Source organism: Denticeps clupeoides, chromosome 2 (assembly GCF_900700375.1).
Source record: "Denticeps clupeoides chromosome 2, fDenClu1.1, whole genome shotgun sequence".
NCBI classification, from domain to species: domain Eukaryota; kingdom Metazoa; phylum Chordata; class Actinopteri; order Clupeiformes; family Denticipitidae; genus Denticeps; species Denticeps clupeoides.
This window is the reverse complement of record NC_041708.1, coordinates 17,711,264-17,738,562: the sequence shown is the minus strand read 5'-3', so window position 1 is coordinate 17,738,562 and position 27,299 is coordinate 17,711,264. Positions and strand designations below refer to the sequence as shown.

General features: G+C 39.7%; 1 protein-coding gene across 3 annotated transcripts; it reads right to left on the bottom strand.

The window, feature by feature from the left end:
- Positions 1-1,338: 1,338 nt before the first annotated feature.
- On the bottom strand, positions 1,339-27,299 carry drd2a (dopamine receptor D2a). 3 transcript variants are annotated; one of them, XM_028965920.1, is made up of 8 exons: positions 27,239-27,299; positions 15,284-15,594; positions 6,085-6,194; positions 5,701-5,837; positions 4,097-4,296; positions 3,263-3,346; positions 2,779-3,136; positions 1,339-2,540 (listed from the first exon to the last, which is right to left on the bottom strand). In XM_028965920.1, the coding sequence occupies exons 2-8, from the start codon at positions 15,560-15,562 to the stop codon at positions 2,353-2,355; spliced, it is 1,356 nt and encodes a 451-aa protein (XP_028821753.1). In that variant the 5' UTR covers positions 15,563-15,594; positions 27,239-27,299; the 3' UTR covers positions 1,339-2,352. The 3 variants fall into 3 exon arrangements, with proteins under 3 accessions (XP_028821753.1, XP_028821767.1, XP_028821760.1); XM_028965934.1 differs by having other exon boundaries at positions 3,263-3,343; XM_028965927.1 differs by having other exon boundaries at positions 27,159-27,270.

Below are 27,299 nucleotides of genomic sequence, written 5' to 3'. Positions count from 1 at the left end.
ACACTTTAAAACAAGAGGCCAAAAATTATTTATTTAGGTGCTCTAACTGTTTTTGTTCAACATACACACACTTATCTATATATATATAGGTGAAAGAACAATTACAGCAACATGCATCACATTTCCAATGCAGCCGCATCACATTCAATGTGGTATTTCAAGCATATACAGCTATAAATAAAGATATAAAGATATTTATCACAGCCTAAGGCCAGTGCTGCAGTCATAATCCTGACCATCTTCACCTGTATTTGTACATAATTGCCCTTTGTCATTGAATGCAAACTCAGCATGCCATGCCTTTTTTCTGTAGTACAAAAATAGAACTGGTGAAGTTCTAGGTGAGCTCATGTAATAATAAAACATGACATGAGAAAACAAAGATCTGATGAAAATCTTTTGGCCAGATACATTAAAAAAATAAATAGATTTTGTAAAAAATCCTATGTTTCCCTCTGTCATGGTAAAGTTGACACGAGGATATTTCATCAGCAGCATCTGTGCTACATTGTGGTTGCATGTGTCTCAATTTGGTGGCTGGAGACGTCTGACCTCTTGACTAGCATATGAAAATGTTCATATTTTACACCCCAGCACATACTGCAATGAGTGAATTCTATTAGGAAACATGTCTGGCGCTGCATTTGAAGAATTCTCTGAATTCAGACCACAATGACTTGCCTCTGTAGAAGATTCTAATGGAACATCAGAAGGTTGCCGTTCCTAACTTGAGGCACACAAATATCTGCGGTTGAAAACCAAGTGTCTGATACCAGTTGAGCAGGTACAATGCAATGGAAATGAGGTAGGAAGTCCTTTACCTTAGTCCTTTGCGAGTTCGAATCCCGAACCTCCGAGGTGCCACTGAGCATGGCACTGTTCCCCAGGCGCCTGTCATGGCTGCCCACTGCTCACTGAGGGTGAGGGGCTAAATGCAGCTTTGTGTGCACCGTATACTTTGCTGTAGTTTTTCACAATGACAATCCTCATTTCTCTTTCACTATTTCTGCAAATATTGCAAACACCTAAAATATTATCACTTTTGGTCATTGCACCACTATTATAAGTTAGAAGTCTTAATGTGGTGGAGCACTGGTGCTAATCATTAAGATAAGGACCCTGATTTGTGTTTAGCTGAGGGAATGTGCTGCTCCTGTGGTTCCAAATAGAGAATGAGTTTGATTAAACAGATGTAAATTAGATATAGACAGTTTATAACTGAAACCATGAACTCCTAACAGCAAAGCAGAAATCGAGTCTGTAATCAAATTAATTATTAGTCATGGGTCATTTCATGAGACATGACACTACTATAACAAAAATAACATCACATTTGTATCATGTTGCAGTTTTTCATGATCGCTTGCATACAGTTTTACACATCAATCATGTCGCTTCTTAAGCAAATTTTTGAATAAAAAAACACAAAATCCAATAAAACAAATGTAGCTTTGTTCAAATGTCCAACGGTAATCACTTAAATTAAACCATCTAATGACTAATTTTGATATTTTAGTCAAACCCTTACTGACATCAACTGTAATGAGTAAAAAGTGTGGAAACAAAAATGTGTACAAATAATTTGCCAATGTTCCCCAAAAAATGGAGAAAAGCAAAGAAAAAATTGAACAAAAAAAAACTATGACATCAAATAATAAACAGTACAGACAAATTCCAAGACCAACACTCCTGGTTCAAGATTATGAGCTGCTGATTGTCAGCAAAAGTGGATGAAATTAGTGTTGTGAAACTCTTTCAGTGAGTTTAAGGGGGCATCACGCAGACTATTTCTCACTAAGGCAATGCAGGATATTGTCAAGGAAGAAAAGAGGGCTGCTATACTTACATGTCCACGTCAGATGGAGGAGTAGTACAGAATACAATGATAAACAGTCTTTAGTAGATGTGTAAACCAATTTTCAATTTTTTTCAAATGAAAAAGGGTGGTATTTGGGGAAATGTGGTGCCGGAGGAAAGAGGAGATGATTCTTGTAGTATCTACATTAGCAGACAGAAGACAGGGCCATGACCAATTACATAAATTTCATAAGGCTCTGAAGATTAAGCTCATATTGGATAAAAAAAAAATGACTGAAACCCATGGCTTCGATGGCTGAAGCCCAGCTGGGTGGATGACATGGTGTGTAGCCATGGTATGAACAAAATTTAGGAATAATTTGTCTATTCTTCAATACAGACAGCTGATTATTTACATTCTTTTGAAACAAATCCAGTGTCCTCTTTTCAGCAATATAGACAAATCTCCTGGTCATTGTCCCAACGATGATGTTATTTTTCTCAGCAGATATTATTTTATTTTCTTCATTTTGGCTGCATTATTGACATTTGACCTCAGCAGTGCAGGATCTTAATGAAGGCCTTTCTGAACTCGATGTTGAAGGTGGTGTATATGATTGGGTTTACAGCACTGTTGACATAGCCAAGCCACGTGAAGGCGGTGTAAAGCTCAGGAGGGACGTGACAGTGGTTGTTCAGTATGTGTGTTATGAAGAACGGAAGCCAGCATACAATGAACACGCCTACAGGAAACACACAAACAAAAAAAACAACAACTTTAACTAGCTAATAACACGAAATGTGTGCTGTATAGTGAGATCTATGGTGATCTCACAATGTTCAGTAGATCATCCCCTCATTGCACTACATCATCTCCTCACATCCTCACGTTACTCAAATTTTTTTTTTGTAATAGGTATTTCCATAATTAGAAGCAACATTCTGTATAAAAAAAGAACACACACACACACATATTCTTACCCAGTACAATGGCAAGCATCTGCGTAGCCTTCTTTTCCTTCTGCTGATAGATCCTTCTGTTGTTGAAGTTCTTTATTGATGTCTGAGATTTCCCATTAGGCAATGCCTCTGTTTCACACACTTTGGCATCTTTGGGGATGTTGCTTATAGAATCCCTTGCATTCCCATTCTTCTCTGCCCTGAGAGAGGCTTCATTGAGTGCAGAGGACTGGGTGAGGTTGGATTTGGGGACCATGCACAGAAGCTGGTTACTGCCTGGGTGGTCTGCCTTCCTCATTTCAACAGGATTAGTCTTTATCATCTCGTCCATTTGTACATCATCTTCATCATCAGTGTGGATGACTTCTTTTATGAAAATCTACCGTTGAACAGAGGAAGTGCTATTTAGAGGATGTTCAAAGCAATCTACTCAGGTTCTAGTTTTCCACCAGTCACATTCACACTGTGAGGTTGCTAAAAATATAAACAAGAAATGCTGACACACCATGTTCTTGTTGCCAACAGGAAAGCTACCGTTGGACTTCACTATGACCGTGCAGAGCTTCACATCCTCTGGATTAGTGCACTTCTGTGGGGAACAGAAAAGTGTTGAGTGAGAGCCTGCCTGTCCAGCAGCGTTGCCTTTTAACAGATCAGATTTCACTATGTATTGTACTGAAAATGAAGGTGCTTTACTGAAGCGGGAACAGCATTTCCAGTGATAATAAGAGTGAAAATGGATGTTTTATCACCTATTTGAAAAACATGCAGAGGCTTAATTCAATGGAGTAAAAAAGGTAATTTCCTGAGCTCTGCCCATTGATCAGGGTTATGGTTGCAAAATCAATATGACAAAGAAAGGGAAAGGTCACTGCTGCCATGTCATAATTACATTCACAATGCTTTTTAACCCTTAATGCTCTTAAAGTAGGCAATTTTAATCCCATATATGTTATGCAGAGACAACATTAAAACAATCATAGCTGTAATTAAGTTATATATGGTGCTGAGTCCAGGCCTGCTCTACTAATGAAACTATTTATGAGATATGAGATGCCTTCTTATCCCAATACACTTTGTGGCTAATAAGAATTATTTGTGGCTAATGCGAATTATTTTAACATCAGACATTAAATGAAATACAGGTTTATGAAGAACATTTCACACTTCTGCTGGGCTTTAGCATGGCAACAGCAGGCATTCCATTTTCATTTCACACTACTGTTCAGCCAGACATCTTTAGAATTCAATTGATTCAGTTGTAAAGGCCACCTTTAAAGACTGCTATTTACAACTGACTGCTTAAAAACAAAAGGTGGAGCTTTATTGACCGAGTCACCTTCACTGTAGCCCCCGTGCTGATGCCATGTTCACGGCCCGAGCGTTTTGTGTTGACACGCTTCCTTCGCTTGCGGAGAACCACATAGATCTGAACATACACCAGTAGAGTGATGATGAAGGGAACGTAGAAGGATACAATAGAAGAGTAGACCACAAAGGCAGGGTTTGCTATTACACACAGGGAATCATCACGTGTTGCTGAAAGACAAGAAGTAAATCAAAATATTTATTTGACTTTCTTGACTGCTAAAATTCAGAACTACCAAAGCAAGACTTGATTCAGAATTGATACCTGTCACTGCCTGCTTGGCCTTCACACTGTTGCTTATTTGTAGGGGCAGTCTAGAGAGCACCAGACCAGGCTACTTAACAAAGTGTCAAATGGGCATGGTCCTCAGGAGGCAGGCATATACAGTACACTCAGTCCCTCTCAGTTTACCTATTTCATTGCCTTCACAGCTGACCTATTCCTACTGGCCCAGATTAATATTGCTGAAGTGTTTCTTAATTGATAAATTCTGTTACCACAGACGGTTTGATGTCATCTGGATGCTGTCTGGGGGAAAACTGGTCATTACAGCATAGAAGAACAAGCCATTAACTTAAACCATTAACCTTCTTTTTGTGGTCTCCTGCCTGGAGGGGTATTGTTTCACTTAAAATAGCCATTACATTAATATCAGTACTAATATTCAGATGACCCCAGGGTGGAGCGGCTATCGTATGACATCAGCAGCTTTAATGATTTCCTGCACATTAAAAGTTAATAAGCTGCTACAGATTTAATGTCCTTTAGTATTTTCTCTACAAGATGTGGATTCTTTTGCTAGCTTTTACAAAATAATCGACCAGCAAGTCCCACATCCGCTTACAAAATGCAGGCACAAACCAATCTCCAAGAATAAGACATAATTATAAGAAATAATTTTTGGCACAATTTATGGCTGGCATTTGCACCATCCAGTCACTCAAAGTGAAAAACATAAATGTTCCTTTAGTATTTGGTGACCTTCTTAAGTGAGTGCACAATGTCAATGTAACATAAGGGCCAAATTATTTCTCAGGACTGAGGGTTGTGAAAGTGATCACAACATTCGGTTTACTTAACGATGGGGCAGTGCTCTCTGTTATGTAGCACACAACATAAAAATGCACTCAAACTTGTTGTGCATGTGTGTGTGTGTGTTTGTAATGGGAAAACTACAGTCTCATTCCCACATGTATATGAATCGACCTGTGCAGAATAATGGGTCCATAATTTCTGCTAGGTACGCTCAGTATCTTTGCTCAATAAATGTGTAAAAATGGGACTACATATCTCCTACACATTAGTACTTTAACAGGTCTTTTTGTTTCCTGTGGGTTTTTTTTTCACCATACGTATGAAAGAAGATTGGAGCTGCATGTTTTAAACTTAAAATTCTCCTTGTGTTAACAATGGGAATGGAGATGATCTTTTCAGATTTCCCACAGGGAAAGTAACACTATTTCCAGTAACACTATGGTAATGTAATGGTTCTAAGTAAAGGTTATGTTTTATAAAGTGACCATTGCAAAGATTCTCGAACCCTGCAGCTTAACAAGGGAAACTCAAACAATTACCTGTATTATTTAACCCAAAGAGCAGGGGACAGGATATTGCAAACGAGAGGACCCAAACCACAGAAATCATAACAGTGACTCTGCGTTTGGAGCTATAGCGGGTGTTATACAGCATCGGCATGGCCACAGCAGTGTACCTGAGAAGAACAGGATACAAGACACGGGTTAAGAAATAAGAAATGCTCTTACTGTAAGACAACTGTTGAAATTAAACATCTAATGATCTGTGACAGCAATTTAGTAATAATTACTATTTGCAGGCAAATGACACACCGAGTATTCATGAGAACAGGAGCCCGGAAGCTGTGGCTGCTGTTTACTGCATCAGCTACGTCGGACTGTTGTGGTTGCCCGTGTGTTAAGGCTGGAAGATTGTTTACTTACCTATCAATGCTAATGGCACAGAGATTGAGTATGCTTGCCGTGCACATCATGACATCAAGGGTGACAAAAATGTCACAGTGGATTTTGCTGAAGCGCCACTCCCCAACCACCTGTGAACAGACCACAAGCTCTCACTGTCAGATTTGCAAACTTGATAACGGCTTTTATATTGTGATGCTGATCAATGCGTCCTGCCGGTGTCTGGAGCTGATCCTGCATTCTGTCACTTTTAGACACACTGTTCCAGCAAAACATACTCTGTCAATTATTTAAATTGAATCCCACGCTGCTATAAATGCAAGTGCACTTTAATGAACAAAAGCCTTTAAAAGGGGCAGTGGTGGCATAGTGGTTAAGGAAACAGACCAATAATCGGAAGGTGCCACTGAGGTGCCACCGTCCCCACACACTGCTCCTTGGGTGCCTTTCATGACTGCCCACTGCTCAATAAGGGTGATTGGTTAAAAGCAGAGGACGCATTTTGTTGTGTGCACCGTGTACTGCGCTTTCTGTGCATCATAATGACAATTACTTCACTTTCACGTACAATATTTAAACTGAATTGTTTATACCCACACTTCAACAATGTCATACTGAATGATTGTTAGATTAATAATAGACAGGTATGTTGGAGAACCTTTGCAAAACTAATCAGATTAATGAACATAATGAAATGGTCTTCCTCTATATTTGCACTGTTGGCATTGATTAAATAATGAACTGACAAGCCTAATGAAAGCAGCAGAGCGATCATCCTCAGTCAATGAATATCTTTTCTTCAATACTCATATCATAGAAGTTGCATCTTTCAGTCATGCCACATTTTGGGGAAGCTGAAAGGCGATCAGATAAATATTTGATTAATTGACTTTAGGAGCATGAATAACAGAATTCAGCTGATTTAGCTGTTTGGAGCCATTCTCTGTGTAATGGAGTTTTCTCTCTGATCCAACTGCACATTAGTAAAACTGCCTGCTCCTCCAGTGACTCAGTGGCCTTGAATGTTTCATGATAAGACAGTAAATCTTTGCTGAGGAAAGAATCTTTAAAACAAAAGCCAAGCAGCACCAGCGGTCTATTATTGTGTATCTGATGATCACTTTTTCATGTGCACTCTTATACAAGATTGAGGCAAATCAGAGTAAATGCCTTATTCTATGTGGGATGCTCATTACTTCTGAACACACTTGAGGCACTGACTAGGAACTGAATTATAATTCAGGCATTTATACACCACTATACACTGAAGGCTGCACAGAGTCTAACATATGATGGGTTCTAATCAGAAACAGTTGTGAGTGATTAGAACCTCTTCACACCTGTGACTAGATGCCCTTTTCAACATGGAGGAACCCAATAACAGTCACTGGAGCCAGGCTGGGACACTCAGGTGACTTCCCTCGCCATGCCAGGACGAGAGGTGGTCCCGAACACTCAGGCTGCTTCCATTGTTGCATCCAGATTGGAGGCGGACCTGGGCACTCAGACGGCTTCCCTCACCATGCCAGGACGAGAGGTGGTCCCGAACACTCAGGCTGCTTACATTGTTGCATCCAGATGGGAGGCGGACCTGGACACTCAGACGGCTTCCCTCACCATGCCAGAATGGAGGTGGACCCGAACACTCAGGCTGCTTCCATTGTTGCATCCAGATGGGAGGTGGACCTGGACACTCAGACGGCTTCCCTCACCATGTCAGGACGGGAGGTGGACCCGAACAATCAGGAGGTTTCCTTCTCCCTTAAGCAACAGTAAGGTGTAACTCCTGCCCCCTCTCTCCTCCGCCCTCCAGCCCCAGTGCTAGGCCCCCAGCCCAAACTGCACACTCCCCATGTTGTCTTGAGGCAATCACTCCCCTTGGGTGTATAGGGGAAACACTGTGGTACAGCCATCCTGGCCTTTTACTGAAGCAACTGGGTCAGGGGTCTCCTAACTAAGGTTCTTCAGGTGTGCCCCCTGCTGAAACACAAGAGGGACAAAGGGAGAGACAGACACATATAGAGGGATAGAGAAAGAACAGGAGAGAGGGTCAGCCAGATCCAGTCCTGTGACCCAATGTGGAGAAGCCTGGGATGAGGCCAGAGACTCAAGGACTCACATCACTGCCTCCCTCTATGACAGTGAAGGTTCTTGTGGTCCAGGTCCCAGCTAATAGCTTGACCTGTTTTGATTATGGCTGCATGTGCTGGTCGAGACACCAGCCACTCAAGTGAGGGCTTGAAAGTGAAGTGTCATTGTGATACACAGTACATGGCACAAACAACTAAATGTGTCCTCTGCTTTTAACCCATTACCCTTAGTGAGCAGTGGGCAGCCATGACTGGCGCCCGGGGAGCATGGTGTGGGGACGGTGCTTTGCTCAGTGGCACCTTAGTGGCATCTTGGTGGTTTGGGATTTGAACCAGCAATCTTCTAATTACGGGTCCACTAGCTTCCCCGCTAGGCCACGACTGCCCCACTACTGTTGAATCTTTGAATATGGCTGGATTGGCAGGGGTGCTGATGATGGAGCACTTTCCGCATCAAAACTCAAAAATCATTTTCTTCCACTCTTCCTCTGTTACTGGCAACTGCACCATGCACCTCTAAACCATATCACGTCCCTCTGCCATGGATCTGTCCCCTCAAGGTATCTGCATCACCAGGGAGGCCATGAGGAAGAAGCATCAATCCAGGGTTCTCAGCGTGAGATCTGGTGAATGGGACTTCCAGTCTTCCGGAACCCAGTAGTCATCGCCATCTTTTTTTGCATTCCAGAGGTGATTGGCCCGATTGCAAAGTCTCCCATGGCTCACTGGAGGTGTGGAATTTGTCGAAACGCAGCAGCTTGTGCCCAGGCAGATCCCGGATGAGATCAGCTATCAATCACCTGACACCGGGGGTAACAAACTTCCCCGGTGTCAGGATTGGCATCAGGTGGAGAAATCACCAGTGCCCCATCAATACAGGGAATAAAGGGGCCATGATTCCGCCCCTCTGCAGCAATGGCATTTTGGTGAACTTGACCTTGTTTGTGAACCCTGACAACTGTTCTGTTGTGTATAGTTTGCCTGCGAGCTAGTTTATGTTGTTCCCCATTTTTGTTTCACTGTTTGTTTCTGTTTATTAATAAAATCCCTTTCCCAGTATGTCCCGCCTCTGCGCTTCCTTCCCCCCGTCAGCTCGCCAATGTGACACCCGGTCACTGTCGCCTCTCGTCCTGACATGGTGAGGGAAGTCATTTGAGTCATCTGGTCTGCCTCTCATGGGTGGGTGAACAGGGAACCAGCCAGCTCACATTCCCCAGCCCACGAACTGTGTTTTCTGTTTCTATTCTGTTTCAGTTCTTATTAAATTCCATTTGCCCCAATGTCCCCAATTTGCCCCCAACTGTGCCTCTTTTTCCAGCCAGTGTGGCATTAGTGAAAGTGAAGCGATTGTCATTGTGAAACACCGCAGCACAGCACCTTTTAATTTCTACATTTTTGACATTTTGGTGTTTACAACCGAAATACTGATTTGAAGAATATACACATGTTTTTTAATATGATGATACATTACCAGTCAAGCCAAAAAGACTATGAAATAAAACACATGATGGTTATGTAATAAAAGGCAGTCTGGTATTTTGGGTGTTTCTAAAGCAGCTTTGGCTTTGATGGCAACATTTCACACTCTTGGCCCCGTTACACAACATGGATGGTTTTCACCAGTCCTGAAGGTTTATGCTGAACACTTTCTTATAATTCACTCGTGTTAATGAGTAAATGTGTCCCAGTTTGCACTGGTTTGTCAATGTTGCACATGTGCAATTTATGTTGTAACTTTTGTATGTAACTTTGATTAAAGGTTCCAGAGAAACATTGTTTCATTTCACAATGTACTGTTTAACATGTATGTGGCTGAAATGACAATAAAGCTCAACTTGAACTTGACATTTTATGATGAACTATTTTTATGATGCAAAAGGGGCAAATATATACTTCAAACATACTTCACTTTCTCCTGCTACAAAAATCTAAATATGTTTTTTGCATTGGATTTTTCAAAATGGCCTCCATCTTATTCTCCATGACAGTCACAGAGTAGGTGCGTCCAAACTTTTGACTGGTATTGTAACTGAGTTTGTGTCAAAACAGTCCTCATGTTTTCTGGCTTTGTAGACACATATTTCTTGTCCATAGTCAGTCCAAAATTGAAATCGTTTTTAAGTGCAAAGAGTGAATCTATATTGTTTAAACAAGACTGCCCAGTTAAGTGTGCCCAGCTATACACATGATTTAAAAGAAAATGTGACCAGGTTAACTTATTACTTTGTCCCAGTCCAATGCCCTTACTGACTGTAAATGCTTTTAAATGTCTAGCATAGGCACCTTTACTGTTCTGCAGGTACGCAGCCTCATAAGCAAGAAATTGTGATGCATTGTGTGCTTTCAGCAATCTGAGCTACAATAAAACACTAGTCTACATGTACATCAATGATCAATGGTGCACAAGATGCTGTCCTAACACTAACCCTGCTTACAAATTCAAGGACAAAATGCTGCCTAATATATACGTTGCTCTGTCAAGTGACATTGTAATAAAACTGTATATAATCCATTTGGTGAAATAAATCTTAAAAGCAATTAAGTAATCCATTGCAAAACAAGATTTCCAAAAATACCACTATTAACAAGTAATTTATTCATAACCACAAGGCAAAACAGAAGCATACTGGTCATAGATTCTTTTTTTATAAAGATTACACCTTTGTCCAACCGGACTCTTGGTATCTGGCTTTCTGCAGGGATCAAATCTCTGCCTGGTTGTGTAGCATTTGACTGGTATAGATATTCACTAATATTCATAAAGGTGTGTTCTTGGGGAAAGGTGTGTGTGAGCGGGAGGAGAAGCATCCACCCCAACAACACAGCTGCTGTCTGGCATGATAATGCCGCCTCTACACTGCATTGATTTGCACGAATGAGGCTGATGAGAGCAACCGTTGCCCTGGGCCATCCTCACTGCTCCAGGTGGTAAACATCACAGGAAATTGATTCAAGCTCAAGTTTTACACAACCAAATACCTTCAATAAAATGTCATTTGCTTTTTCAGATCTTCAGAAGAGAATTTTGTGATTTAAAAGAGTCTGACTATCTCTTTGTGTATTTGTGAAATTTAAGTTCAAAATCACTGTCATTATGTTAATATTCTGACAAATAATTATTCTAATTAAGTTTCATTCTCAAACTACATATAGCGAGATGGTGATGACAATCTGTATTCTATACTAAGCAACTAATTGGAAACCAGGCAGCAGGCCTTATTTCTAACAGTTTTAAGCTCCCTAGCCCTGTTAATGACCCGTACAGGGACAGTCCCCCTCCAGCAACTCAAGGTTAAGTGTCTTGCTCAGGGACAAAATGGTAGAAAGTAGAAAAAAAAGGTTTGATTTGGGCTGGATTAGAAAAAGACAGACAGCCCAGATATGACCCGCAGACCATAGTTTGCCCTTCCCTCTGTTTCTCAGAGCCCATTAAACCAGTTACTCCCTTTAGGGTTAGGTTAGGTTTTATTTGCGACATGCAGTGAAATGTGTACAGGATATCATATGCTATAAGCACCGAACACATACGGTACAGGACAAAAGTTTGGACACACCTTCTCATTCAATGTGTTTTCTTTATTTTCATGAACATTTACATTGGTAGATTCTCACTGAAGGCATCAAAACTATGAATGAACACATGTGGAGTTATGTACTTAACAACATCAACATGTGCTAAACACCTCTGGGAACTCCGTCAAGACCATTTCAGGTGACGACCTCTTGAAGCTCATCGAGAGAATGCCAAGAGTGTGCAAAGCAGTAATCAGAGCAAAGGGCGGCTATATAAAACATGTTTTCAGTTATTTTACCTTTTTTTTGTTAAGTACATAACTGAGAAGGTGTGTCCAAACTTTTGTCTTGTACTGTATGTGTAAAAGAAAGTAACAACCATAAATAAAAACTGAAAAAACACACTCTCTGTATGGAGCAATCAGGAAGGAGTCTGGACGTGGCCATGCCATCTTAGTGGAGGAGAGAAAATGCCAATCTTTTTAAATAACTTCTCAGGTTTAGCTTTGGTTTTAACGATTCTTTCAAGGCAGGACACTGAAACTCAGACAAACGAATTACTCTCCGACTGACATTGTCCCATTCTGCTCATGATTTATTAAATATATATGCTGTGTGCATTAGAGTGTCCCTAAAAATGTATCTCTGATGAAACACTGTTCTTTACTAGGGTATTCAGAGAGAATAAATCAAGAATGGCTGTGAAACCGAATGTAAAATTAATGAAAGGATCTACTGTTCTTCCTAAAATCAAAATGATCTTGTCTTCTCCAGATTTCTAAAACAGAACAGCAGTCAACCCAAGGAAAGCACACAACTTACGACAAATAATGCAGGACAACAAGGGTGCTGGTGCAGTCCTGCTCATTAGACTCAGGTGATCAGGACCTTTCATAGGTGCACAAGCAAGACAACCCTCGTGTGAAAGGAATCACATATGTAACAGAAAATATGATTCTGATTTAAATTAGGGGTGAACGATTTTTTTACTAATGCCACAACAGTTAATAGTGTTGTGGCATTGCACAATAGTGCATTGCGTTGATGTACCTGTGTGATAAACAATCATGCTAACTAATCACGTATGCCCGAAGTAAAGCATTTCACTGCATATCATATCGCCTATGACCGTGTATGTGACAAATAAAATTTGAATTTGAATTTGAAGTTAAAGCCATGCCCATTTAGACACGAGCAAGGACATATGCTCTCAACTCTCACTACTTATACAGTGCAATATAGCACAGTTCATGTTTCAATGCTACAGTTTTTAATACATGGTAAAGTGAATAATGAAAAGACATTGCAAAAAATCGGAATATCTGTCAAATAAATCGTGATTCAAGTTTTCTTAAAATCGATCAGGTCTAATTTAAATGCAATATGCAGGGCTGATAGTGAGAAACATGCGGATGCCCACAGGGCCGACTACCTGGCTGTGGATGAGGACGAGCTAGGTAACCGCAATAAACATCTGGTCGCCATCTTGGACATCATCAGAGACTTGTCTCATTATTGGTGCTAGGCTTTTCATTGCTTTGGATAATCCCTAATGCTGAATCCTTCTTTGTCTGACTACTCTTCTGTAATTGTCCTTGCCTGCCTGATGTTTTGACCTGGATATGCCCGATCTCTCGCCTTTCCCTGGGTTACTGGAATTCGCTGATGACCCTTCTATTGACCCTTTAATCACCCACCCCCTCTTGACCTCACTGGGTGCTAACAAGCTGTTTTTGGCTGCCTGTCTTAATATTAGTTTTAGTCCAGTCTTTGCGTCAAGCTGTCATTTCAGATTTTATTGATCTTAGTCACATTCACTTTTTTTCAACATCTCGTAATAAGAACATTATTAATAAAATGACCACGAGACTTACTTGCCGGACGAGTCAAACACATGGAATTGTTAATAATTTACTAAAAATCACGTGCTTATGAACCAATTCACAAATTAATTCATAATCACATATTTGGGCTCAATTTACCCTGCAGTACCATAATGGCCAAAACCAAACCATCATCACACAACTTTCTATTGTGTAGACTTTCTGTCAACAGTAAAATCAGCTTTGGATACATCACCTTAACTACCCTTTGCTTTTCTCTAGGTCATTCTGCTTTTTTTCTAGCTTAACCTTCCACGGCACTCAAGCTGTGCTCATGCTCCTCTTACCTTTCTCCCATTTGGGTCAGAGTGTCTGCTGTCCATCTTTCCCAATTCCCTTCTCCAACTGTCCTTCTCCTAAAGTATTGATGTTTGTCATTTTGCGTTACGCATGCTTGGTCCCGGTTCCTTAGTTTTGGTTTTGTTCATGTTTTTTTTTTGTTTTTTTTTAATCCTTTGTCCAATCCATTTGGATATGCATCTGTGCCATAATATGCATGTGTGATTGAGTAAAAATGCAGAAAGCTGATCAATGGAATCAACCTAAACATTACCAAAAGATTTTCTGTAAAAAACTTTAATTAAAAAATAAAGCGTATGAAAGAGCAGCTATGATTGAACAAGAGTTCAGATTTTAAGAAATAAATAATGAAGATACATAACCAAGCAGGTGTAGTCCAGTGTAGCCAATTTTGTCCTGAGTATATGTTACAGAAGGTTATTTAAACTCTGACCTGTTACATCATTAGCAGTGAAAATTTTTTAATAGTAACTCCACCCTCAGGGCAAAGTGGTTGAATCAACATGGAATGAACGTTCCCTTCAATTTAATAAAGAAAACCAAATACCACATCATTAAATTATAGTTCTCTGACTTTTATTAATCAGGAAATCTCTTTTTCATGGATGGTCTTAGACCAGTTTTTCTCCATTATTACTAAATACTGTGGTTCAAAATTAAATTACCATTTAAAGATTGTGAATGAAAATGAAATTCAGATTTATGGTGTTTAGCAGATGGCCTTTTCCAGAGCAACCTCGTTGTCACAATCAGTAGTTACAGGGACAGTTCCTTTGAAGCAACTCAGTAAACAGATTGATGCTTCAGCTAAACCGTAAACTATTACTAGATTTACAGTTATCAGTTCAGACTGTGTATCTTTATGTATTTGCAATGCAATGTGTGGCTTGTGTTTAAATTGATTCAAGCTCTGCCGTTGTATTTTACATTTCAGAATGAAAAGGTAAATGCCACCATCAGTCCTGTCTCGTGCCAACAATAAAGGAATCAGGCGTGACAGGTGAGCGTACGCATGTAGGCGGAAAGTAAAACATAAAACCACGGTGTGCAGTAGCGCTAGGAGGCAGGTGGATGTCACTTTAAAGTGGTGCCATGCTGCGGTGATGCAAGCGCTTTTATGATGCTTAATACACATTAATATGCACATACATTTTTACTTCTAGTTACAGGAAAGTCATGGTGGCCCTGACGGTATACTAGTGCATAACTATTTACAGGATTATATAGAAAGAATAAAGCAATGGGTGGAGAGTGCGATTCTACTCTGTCTTACATCTATTCTTGTTGACTGCTCATCTCTTTGGACGTACAGTGAGGCTTGGAAAATGAAAACTGAAACAGTAACACTTGAGACTGTTATGCTATGCAGTTATATGGATTCCTCTAACTTTTGTAAATGCAAGAGTGTGTCCTCTAAGAATGCTGAGAACCTACCTCAAGATACACCACCCAGGGCATGACCAAAGTGGCCACCAACAGATCAGCAACGGCCAAGCTCACTATCAAGTAGTTGGTTGTGGTCTGCAATGCCTTTTCCCGGGACACAGCCATGCACACCAGAACATTGCCAAAGACAATGAGGAAGATGAGCAGTGTGAGCAGCATGGCATAGTAATTGTACTGGTGCTTATGGGCGTCTTCAGTTTCACGGAACCGTTTGGTTGCATTTTCTGTGACACTCTCATTGTAGGCATACACTTCGAGGACATCCATGAGCTGTGATAGAGAATGGCCAAGGATACGCCCTAAGAGAAAAGAGACAGAAAATAACACTCAGCTGAAAATATATCATGCAGTCTGAATCTCCCTTTCTCCCCCCCTCTCTCTCACACAAACACACACACACACACACACACAGATAAGCAATGTCCATCAGTAGCTTCCATTAAAACTTGAATTTGAAAGACTCCAGTAGCAGCAGAGCTTCTCACACACTGTTCCCTGACAACCAATCATGGCTGCCCACTGCTCACACATTTTGTTGTGTGCACCATGTGCTGTGCTCTCTGTGTATCACAACGACAAAAACTTTGAACTTCTTTCAAAGAATCTGGTGACATATCTGCGTGCAAGCGACAAAAAAAAACTCATCAATTTTATGTGTCAGCACTGCATTAAAACCCTTTGAGCCCAAGTGGGTTTTAAACACCCACTAAATATGTACAGACCTGTACATCTCAAATACTCACATTATAGGTAGAATCTCCGCACAACACAAACCACCTCAAGCCCTACTCAGAACCTTACATTAAAAAACCTACAGTAGTTTTTTTTGTAATGAAGAAATGATGTGTATTTAGTCCAGTAGATGCGCCAGTAGTGTGTCTAATCATCACTTGCAGATGGGAAGGGACTCAGCTGTTCTGATGGTAACAGAAAATTAGTTTCACCACTAAGGAGCCAGAAATAAAAAGAGTCTGGATGCGGGCTTTTCTCTTTCAATAAGAAGTGTTTCATGCTCTGAGAGGAAGAGAAGTGACCTGCTGTTTGGTTAATGCTGAGAGATAGGAAGGAGCAGGTCTATTCATTGCCTTAAATGCAAGATTTAGTGTTTTGAACTCAATAGGGACAAACACAAGAAGCCAAGTGTAGTGTGTGAAAACTTGGAAATTGTGTATATACAAGTCTTGCAGCAGCATTCTGGATCAGGTGAAGGCATCATATAGCCTTCAGGGGACGCCCAGACAGTATAGAGTTGCAGTAGTCCAGCGTAGAGATGACCAGGAACTGGACAAGTGGCATCGTTGGTGAGAAACCCTCTTTTTCTAAAGTCCTAAAGGAGGTATATTCCTGACCGGGTAACACTGTCAGCGTGGATGGAGAATAACATGTCTTTGTCCATTATTACTCAAAGATTTCTTAATTTAGTTGATGGAACAATAAGAGAATTATAAAAGGAAATGCTGAGGTCCTGTCCTGGTGATGGATTTACTGGGATTCAGGGACTTGGGACTTGTTGGTCATTAAAGGATGAGTACTCTAAAGGCAATATTCCCTTTCTAAGTTAACTTAAATGAGTCATTCTGTAACATTTCCAACAAAATACATCACTGTTCAAAGAACATTATTACATTTGGCATTAAATAAAACTTAATAAAATTACTTAAAAAAAATCAATCTAAACTAACTTAACATGTATCTATATCAAATGAATACTGTGGAACTGATGTGTAATGGCCAGATACCTGTACCTATTTACCTGATTATCACTCATACCTGCTGCTTATTAGGCTCGAGTGATCAGTACCCTTTATAAGACTATATGGAGGACTCACAGGAAGATGGTGTTTTCATGTGCCAGGGTATTTTTACGTTTATGTTTCCTGTATGTTCCGGCCATTGTGCCTCGTCACTCTTTCACCTGCGTGGCATTACACAATGTCAATTATTCAAATAAAAAAAATGATCACTGTCTCATCTGCATTCCACGTGAGGCTATGACATCTACACTGAAATATTCAGATACACATGATTCATTATAGTTAGGCTGTCCTAATTCATTAGCATTAATTCAAACCATACATATTCAGCTTGAATATTTAAGTACCAAGTTATTTTATTAAGTTGAACAAACATGCCTGTCTGTGGTCCTGCAGTGGCTAGAAATAGTGACAGATGTAAAGAGTGCTCTGGTCATTCTGTTTGCCGTTCAGAGAGTGATCTAGAATTCATCACCTTATAAGGGGAAAGGTTACCTCCGGATTCTCGTGCTTTGGGGATTTTCCACCCCTCCCCTAAAACATGATCTCCACCAACCATCATGGCTTCCAAACATGTGAAGCATTGCAGTTGCTTGGTGATTGTATGTAAAAATTTGCACAAATCTGAGCCTAAAAAAATTATCTAAACAAACAATGGAATCATTTTATTTTTGCTGGAAAAGTGCTGACATGACATCCTGACTGCACCTAACAGATGAATGTGTTGGTGAATGGTTATGATGGCTGCTTTCCTACTCATCCCACCTCTCTTCTCCGCATTAGTATAAAAAGCTCTACACACACCAAATTAATTCTAAATCAAATTAATCACGTGGAACTGATTTTTTTCAGTGTAGTGAATAAGGAGAAGAGGAGGGGTACAAATATAACCACTAGACAAGTTTTGCTGGGCAGACTGCGATCCTTGCCATACCAACTGCTTTCTTTATCAACCCATGGAGGTCTGGACTTGGACCATAACAACACCAGTATTACCAGTAAAAACTGACTGATGCAACAGCAACAATACAGTATAACTTCATAAGTGATGACAATACAGTAAACTTTACCTTTTTATATGTTTAGGGCATGTGAGTTACTGCATTTATGATTACTTTAATTGTTGAAGGATGTTATTTTAGGCCTGTTCCAGGACTGCCTCTCAATTCCGATAGTTCTGGAGATTTAATAAAGCTGCCATTTTCCAAACTAGAGATAGCTGGATAAGAACACATTTGAGTTTATGTTGGTATTATGTAATAATATGTAATGTATTATTTTATTGTCTTATAATATATTAAAAAATCTCCAGTTTTTACCTTGCTAATTTTGTGTTATTGGAATTATAATGATTACAGTGCTATATAGTTCAATTATAATATGTCAGTTATAACGTGTTATGTCCCAGTGCTGCCTGGATGTATGCTTCCACATGTGTTTGTGTCTCTCTCTCTGTTGTGTGTATGTGTGTGTGTGTGTGTGTGTGTGTGTGTATGTGTGCATCTGTTTGTCTCTCCCTCTTAGGAATCTGTGGTGGGAGGAGATCCACGCCTACACTGACTGATTGGCTGCCAACACCAATTTAGGCTCAGGAAGTCTACTAGAGATCTCGCCCTGTGGTTGTGTAGTTTTCCTAGGTTGTTGAGTATGATTTGTTGCCTGTGTGTTGGTTTGTTTAGTTGTTTAGTAATTTTTCCAAACCCATCCTGGTCCTCTCCTCTCCATCCCTAAACAGGGATGTGAAAAGTGTATATGTAACGATTACAATGCTATACAACGCTATGTGATAATTACGTCGTAATTTTTTCTTGCTGCTATTCCGGCCGGGGGTACGCCGTCACACAGTCAGGTTTTGTTTGGACAAGGCTTTAAACAAGGCTTTAAAGGCTTTCCTTGTCATAAGCTGCTCTGAAGCTGGAATCTGAATTTAAAAACCTACTGGGTGGCTGTAATTACATTTTCCACAAAACTGCAAGTGGGGTCTGTCCATTCCAACAAAGCTGCGGCAGTTGCCTTGAGGGGAAGAGTTCTGTAATACATGTGGGGCGGATGTCTTCTGATGTGGTGGGGGGCTGAGTGGGAGGTGCCACAGGACTCACTGGGGGCAAAGCTGCGAGTATCTAAACAACCTGAAGCTGATGCATCAGAGACACCAAGTTGTCGCTGAGGTTACACAGTCCTTCCTGCTTCTGCAGTACCATCATCAGTAAATCTGCAAACATGTTCCTAAGCTTGGTGAGGTCTGTTAACTAGTTCGTACTGTCATGTTGGGTGAGGGACAGCCAAACTGCTCACCTTCATGGCTCTGTGAAGGTGGAGGGCGAGATCATATAGGGCAGTGCAGGATGAGCAGCTAAGGAATCAGACTCCTGATTCGAGGAATCATTGCTGCCCACTGCTTGCTAAAGGTGATGGGTTAAAAGCAGAGACCAGAGGTGTGCACCAAGTAATATGCTGAAGTGTTTCACAATGACAAATGACTTCACCTTTACTTTTCACTTTAATTTCAGATGAAAAGCAAGTGAAGCAGGCAGAATTAGTACCGGGAAGTAAGTAAGCGGCAAGACATGAAGCTGAGAGTAGTCGCCTCATTGCATATTATGGTTTTGTTCTGCTAGTGCTGAAATTCTTTTGGAACCAAATTCCTTGTGTGTGTGCTAACATGCTTGGCCAATATTGACATATTGAAAACCAGATAATCAGTCATCTAAAGAAATTTAGTGGAGCGACACTACTCTCTAGCCCTCAATAGGAAATGGTAAGGAAACTACTAAAGAAGTCCAACATTTAAATCAGCATCAGTAGGCAAGCAAAAAGTTTGTTTCATTGGTGGCAAATGTATGACAGACTAGGTCAGGATCCAGAAGAATGATCATGTACGAAAAGGGTCAGGTGTGAAGCTAAAACGATTCAGAAAAACAGTTTGAAAGAACAAAGGACTAGGTCACATTGATAAGTGTGCGACAACCTAGATGGTGGCCAGATGTTTATAGCAAATATATATAAAAATTTGTAATGGCAATTTTGATATTGAGAACACTCATGCCCTTCGTGGATTCACATTGTGGTGGTCCAACTTAGTAAAAATCTTGACTTCGGTAAATTTGATCAAAAGTGGGACGGTGAGTTTAGGGACCTCGGATAGGTCCAACTGAGCTCAAAGTTGAGTTTTACGGCAAAGGTTGTGAATAGTTATGTACTTATGCTTTCTTAGTTTTTTAATTTTAATAAATTTTCAAAAACTTCGATTAAACATTTTTCAATTTGTCAGTATGGGGTGGTGTGTGTAGAAGAAAAAAATAATAATTTATCAATTTTGGAATAAGGATGCAACATAACATATAGGATGGTATTTGCCTAGTGGGTAACCTAGGCTCACCTATGAACCAGAAGACCAAGGTTCAAATCTCACTTACTACCATTGTGTCCCTGACCTTCCCTGTAGCTACTGATTGTAAATTTCTCTGGATAAAGGCATCTAAAAAATGCGTAAATGTAAATAACAAAATGTGGAAAACGTGATGTACTGTGAATACTTGGATGCACTGTATATGCTTTTTGTCTGTGTATTCCATACATAACATTACAGTCTAATGCTGTAGTATTCTGTGGGGCAGGGCACATTATTTCATTTATTATATCAGCAGTCAGTGTGCTCATTTGTCAGTATAAAACAGCCAATATACAACTGTTTGCTATAGAAAAAACAAAAAGCACAGTTTGTTCATACAGAATTGTTGATGGATTATTTTGGCTTTATTTTCCCTTTTTTATTGTAATGTTTGAGTTTGACCTACACTTTTGAATTTGGTACTTTTGTGTCCAACTGTGCTTAAAAATATTTTATGGGGTGGTTTGAACATAGTTTGCGCATTATACCGACTAAATGTTCAATAAAAACAACTAGTGCTGTAACATTTACTCAAAGTGCTGTAACATTTACTCAAAGTTTTTTTTTACTTTAACTCAAGTAGATTTTTTATATGGGTAATTTATTTCTACTTGAGTAGAATGTAAACAAAGTAAAGATACTTTTAGTTAACTAAATTTTTTCAGTACTCTTTCAACCTCTAAATGTGATGCCATCAAAAAATTTGGTGCACCTAGTCTGTCAAATGATTAGCTATAAAAGTGATGTCTTGTGAGTCTCTCAGAAGTAAACTCAGCCAGAGACGCACCAATCTATGAATAATTATGGTAAAAGATTGTGGGAAAACAAGGTTTTATTTTTTAACACCTGTGCAGGCATCATAAGGTTTCTCTCTATTTGATGATGCAGGTGAACAACATTGCAAAGAGAAAGTAAAATATCTTTTTACATTCACATTTTCACATAAGAGTTGGCCACTTTGCCCATTCAACTGATACATATTTATCACAATGGAAATAGTTTTTTTATTTTGCCTGTAGGAAACAGTTTTATATGAGATGACCTTATATTAAAATCACACATAAGCCTTCTAGGTTTTCGGTACTCTACCATTCTAGATCATAATAATAGCCCTGAATAAATTGATCTACCCAGAGAGTGCTGAATGACGTACCTGACATTTCAGCTCACAAATTAAATGAGTTGAAAGTGGGCTGTATCAATATTGACTGAAAAATATATAGTACCCTGATCATATTCAACAAAACAAAAATGTAAAACATATTGATTTGGCTTTAATTGTGAAAAATGTAAACTGTCATGACATTGTGACTTTTAATAAGGCACAATGACTAAAACACAAAAGAAAATACTGTAACACTGTAAGATGTGTGGGAACAACTGAAATCCATAGACAAATGACAGCAGTGTCTACTGCAATGCTGCATCAAGTTGTGTAGAGGAAATTATGAAACTGTTGATATTGCTTCTGTTGCAAAGGAAAATCTTAGACAATGGCATCTTTTGTATTGATTAGTACCTGAGTATTCATGTTTTCAATGAGATAATGAATTCATGTAATTATCTGAAAATTTCTGCTCACAGCCCTGCCTCTTTTGGTTAGCTTTTGATGAATCATAATGATAGCTGATGTTTCAAAAAAGCTTTATTGAGTGAAACATTTGGTCTTAATCAATGTTAATGAATTCTCATTATTCCATCAGCCTGTGCTGTAGATTGGAGTTGAAATTTGCTGGAGCCCTGCACTTGCTAAAAATGTTTGATGCTTCAGATAGGGCTGACAGACCTAAATACAAAATTTGGAATAGACTGCGTAGTCTCCAGGTGCTTCTTGTCCAAACTCATTGTGTTATTTACACCTATCAGGAATGGTATATTTTTCTGCACTAATCTACCTTTGGAATCTGCATCCAAAGCAGCAGAGCATACCTGGAGTATCAGAAGCAGTGATGCATCTGAGATCATTGCTTACAAATAAACCCAGTAAGATCCTAATTCTGACCAGTTCCACTCGCTCTACTGGAGCCTGGAAGGGTTTTTGAGTTTTCACTGATTGTGCCTGGCTGCTGTGTGAGAGCTACAGCATTTAAAACTGGAAAATCATGCCTCTGGATGATTAACCTGATCAGCTCTGGGCTCCTTTTTGAACACTGTCGTTTGGCCATCTCATAGAGGCTTTAGAAGCAATTCATTCTAAGTAATAACATCTGTTCTTGCACTGTTTTGAAAACATCACATCATATGTATATTCCTCATATACTGTTTCCCATTCAAAAGAACAATATGCAAAATAAATTGACTGAACAAGAAAAAAAAATTAAAATGAGAAAAACAGATTTCATATTACAAAAATACCAATACCAATAATACTAAAATGAAAAATATAACAGTTAAACAGTTAATATAAAAATAAACTATACACAATTCCAATAATGAAATAAATGAACTATATCTACATTATTGTGAATCAGTTCTTTTTAGAACTGAGGCACCGTGGCACCTGGCCCTTTCTGCAGCATATGGGTATTTTCACCTATGGATGCCAACATCCTGTCTGTGTTTGGCAGAGGGGTGTTGTGAAAAATACACGAGTGAAATTTATTCATTCATTAACCAGCAATTTCTTTTTTGTGACTAATTTGAAGTAAACAATTCTGTACTCAGGAATTCAGCAAACAACATCAAGATACATTTGTTGTGTTTGTATGAGTACAAGAAAGTGTGATATAGTTAAAAAATATATAACCAAAAAACAAAATTATGACTAATCATTCTTTATAATATTACATTTTAAAACAGAGAGTTCATATCTTTGAGAAGAAGATCCAAAAATCTGGATCACTTTTATATGCCTCAACTGCCAGTTTTTAACCTTTCTGGTGGGTTTTCAGCACCCGGCAGGCGATTACTTTTGAATTTATTTACTTGACATGGTCCCTCATCATTTTTGGTGATGTTCATAGATGGATTTGTGCTTAGGTAGTTTTGATTCTTGTGTGCCTTTAGTCGAGATTCTCAACTTTAAGGTGATATGTGATACGTTTATGGGTGTTAATACTGTGTACGCTGTGCTTTCGGGGAGGGGTGGGAAATTCTCTGGGCTGAAAAAGAATGAGAAAGGGGAGGTAACCTTTCCCCTTTTCACGACATAAGGAAACAAACTCCAGATTAAACTGTCTGAGCTGCTGCTCTCTGAACTGCGAAACAGAACGGACGAAGCACTCTTAAAGGCAAAAATATCCTTGCTGTTAATTCCGTATGTATGCGTTCTTTGCGGCACATTTTCTGCATGTACTCAAATTAACGGAACATATATGGATACAGATGCAATATCTGCGGGGCAGTGTTGTGAGAAATTTTAATTGCACAAAATTTTAATCATGATCACTAAATCACAATTGTACACACACATTGCATGGTGCCTGGTTGTCTAGAGGAATTGCAATGTCTACATTAAAATTACAGCACAAACAATCAATAGTGATTATGAAACGGTAAATGTTGCACTGCACTCACACAGCCATCTGTCACTGAAAAATGCGTTAACCTTGTCTTGTCTCGTCACACCACTACTGTTTACCGGTAGTCAGTGAACAGAAAGGTAAACACAATCAGAGATTATGGAGAACGATGGAGAAGGACAGTCATCTCTGATTCAGGATTCTGGTCAAATATTGCCCTCTGTTTGAAGGAACTGAAATCTTCTACCTTTCTTTATTAAAAACAGACTTCATTCAGGTTCATGCAAAGATAACTGTTTTGATGTTATTTAAAACCAGAAGGCATTATTTACCCCAGTTCTAGATAAGGCAGCAACACGGCTCAACATTATAGCAGTTATACTTATAAACAGTTATATAGCAGTTAACATTATACACAGTTATACTTTAGGTTAAATTAGGTCAAGGGCCAAGAAGACTTTGTTTTAAATTATGGATTGTGTGCAGTGGTGTGTATGAGGAGAAAGTGCTCAACGGTAAAATTGTTTTTGGCAGCCTGATTAAGTTTTATTAGTCTCAGTCACATCTATACTCATTTCAGATGTTTCAAGTTTCAGATGACTAAAAGTCTGAGCATTTTATTTCAGTCAGAATTATTCATTACTATTTTAGCCAAGTTTTAGGCAATGAAAATTGTATTTTAGTCTCTTTTTTAAGTAATGCAATTCTATTAAACCAAGTCAATATACTACCTAGTAGAATAGACAAAAATTTTTTTTTTATTCAAAACCATTTCATAATTAAAACAAGGTTATCTTATTATTATACCATTGTTACCTTATAGACTCAAGAATCCATTCCAGACACGAAAGATGCTCTGATTTGATACTTGGAATGCACATCCTATTTTCTATTGCACTTCATTGTGAAGAAAGTACATCCAAAGGGCACTTCGTCCTTTTCGTCAAAAAACTGTTTTTTGTAAATCATATTTAGTCTTGTTTTTATTTGTCAACAATATTACATGATACATTTCATTATAGTTATCGTCACATGACCAGCATTTACGTCTCGTCTCTTTTAGTCTTCATCCTGTCAAAAAGGTTTGTTGACAATTTCATCATAAATTTAGTTAACGAAAACAACAAGGACATGTCAGGGGCATCCAGGACTCAAGTTGAGAAATAAAAACAGTGAAAACCATTCCCCATCTAAACCAAACATCTCCATTTTCCATCCCTTGCGCTATTTTATCAATGAATGCATAGGTCTATTGCGTAAAATACCGTAAGCGAAAGGGCAAAAGTGAAGTGACTGTCATTGTGAAACACAGCACAGCACACGGTGACACAACAAAATGTGTCTTCTGCTTTTAACCATCACCCTTGGTGAGCAGTGGGCAGCCATGGAAGCCGTCTGGGGAGCAGCGTGTGGGGGCAGTGTTTTGCTCAGTTGCACCTCAGTGGCACCTTGGCAGTTTGGGATTTGAACCCGCAACCTCCCGATAATCAGTCTGCTAATAATGGCATCTGTAATAATGAAGGGCGCCATCCATCCAGGGGGCATCACAAACAAAGGAAGAAAAAAAAGTGATTCTTAAAACTATTTTTTATTAACGTGCCTTACTATGAAAAGAACAGGACCGCATGAATTTACCTGCGCAGCAAAGCCTATTAAGAAGTAGTGGTAGTAATAATAATGATACGTAAATTTCCAGTGAGGCCACCACGGCACAGCCATTTGGCGTTCGTGTTCAAGTGCCTTAAATAGCACCATTCTGAACACGCCCTCAAAATAACGTGTCACCTATATAGTCTACTGTAGCACAGACACTTTGATTGTAGCCTACTCTCATGTCTACAGTCAGAGTTCAGCACATTCTGACCGCTTTGGGAGAAAATCTGAGTTTCTGACACTTACCATCCACACCATTTTAAAACCATCCTTCTAGAATAGTACAATATATTAATTATGTTTTTGCTTAAAAAGGGTACTCATTTGGTCTCCCACCATGTGTACTGTCTTCAGCACAAAATATGTAGGAAATTAAAACACAGAGACCCAGACGGAGCAGAAATGTCAGTAGAGTCCAGGACTGATCTTAATGCCCCCCAGATACCCTCTTCCCTTAAACACTCCTGGGGTGCGCAAAGGCACTGCACTGTCAGCCAACATGCGAACGTACGAACAAGTTTTTTTTTTTGTCTTCCATTCTTACATAATTGCCCCATCAATCCACTCCCTTCACTTTTGGTCAGATGAAGCTGTCCAGTCTTTGACACACTGAGGAAACTAATGATGGGTGACAGACGACAGCGGTAGCCCTTCCCAGCAATACAGAAAATAAATGGAGAACAGTGCTCAGAAGTGCACAAATGGAAGAGAAAAGATGAAGAGTGACAACTAAGGGATTCATGTGCACAGAGAGTTTATATGCTTTCTTGCACGTGCATAACCGCCGTGGACACTGCATGGTTTGGGCTTAATTGGGGCTTTTTTATCTGATTTATAGGCAGTCAGTTGAAACGGGGGAGGCGACTGTCGGCATTACTGTCATTGTTCCATGATCCACAGACACCAGGGAGGAGCAGAGAGAATTCGATTAATTCACATGTTCCATATTATACATTTGATATATGTACCACCTAATGCCCAATTAATCGGCCATGAATTAAGGCAAAGAAAGAAACACACTGCAAAGAGCCACATATTCCAGCAGCAACACTGTACCTGCACAACGCTCTGATTTAGGACAATTTCGGCCATCCCTGCCCTGCCCTGCCCTGCCCTGCCTTGACCTCACCTCACCTCCTCCTCAAAGCATCCAACCTGTACTCTGCCCTCGGCGTGGAAAATGGATTCACAAGTCTTAAATGGTTCCAATTAAGCGCTCGTACAAACACACACACACACACACACACACACACACACACACACACACACACACACACACACACACACCATGGGGAGTGTTGAAGGATATCGACACAAACAAATACACCCACGGACATAATCGCATGATACACTCCTGACAAAAAGAGCAGAAAGACAGACCTTACTCAACTGCAGCCTAATTCATATACAGGGTCCAAAAATATCTCATAAAAAAATCTCGCAAATAGGAAATATATATATATATATATATGCACGCACACACACACACACACACGCACACTCATGGCAGACAGATCAAAGAGAGGCTCCCTCAGTGAAATGTGATTTAAACCCGTAAGATCTTGCTCTAATTAAAGTGGATAAGCCTAATGACTGACCCTTACCGTAAATGTCAGAATTTAACGACCCCAGCTTGGTGACCCTAACATGAAAAGGAGCAGCAGCAGCAGCAGCAGCCTCCTACCTTCACGCCATCCGACAGCAGGCGACAGCAACGTCCCAACTTACTCTCTCCGTTATCCAGC

Excerpts from the sequence above, each read along its gene's own strand:
- drd2a (XM_028965920.1), bottom strand. The coding sequence starts at position 15,562 with ATGGATGTCCTCGAAGTGTATGCCTACAATGAGAGTGTCACAGAAAAT. Across the intron at positions 3,137-3,262 it reads CTGTTGGCAACAAGAACATG|ATTTTCATAAAAGAAGTCAT; the intron begins GTGTGTCAGCAT and ends GTTCAACGGTAG. Across the intron at positions 2,541-2,778 it reads GATGCTTGCCATTGTACTGG|GCGTGTTCATTGTATGCTGG; the intron begins GTAAGAATATGT and ends TGTTTCCTGTAG.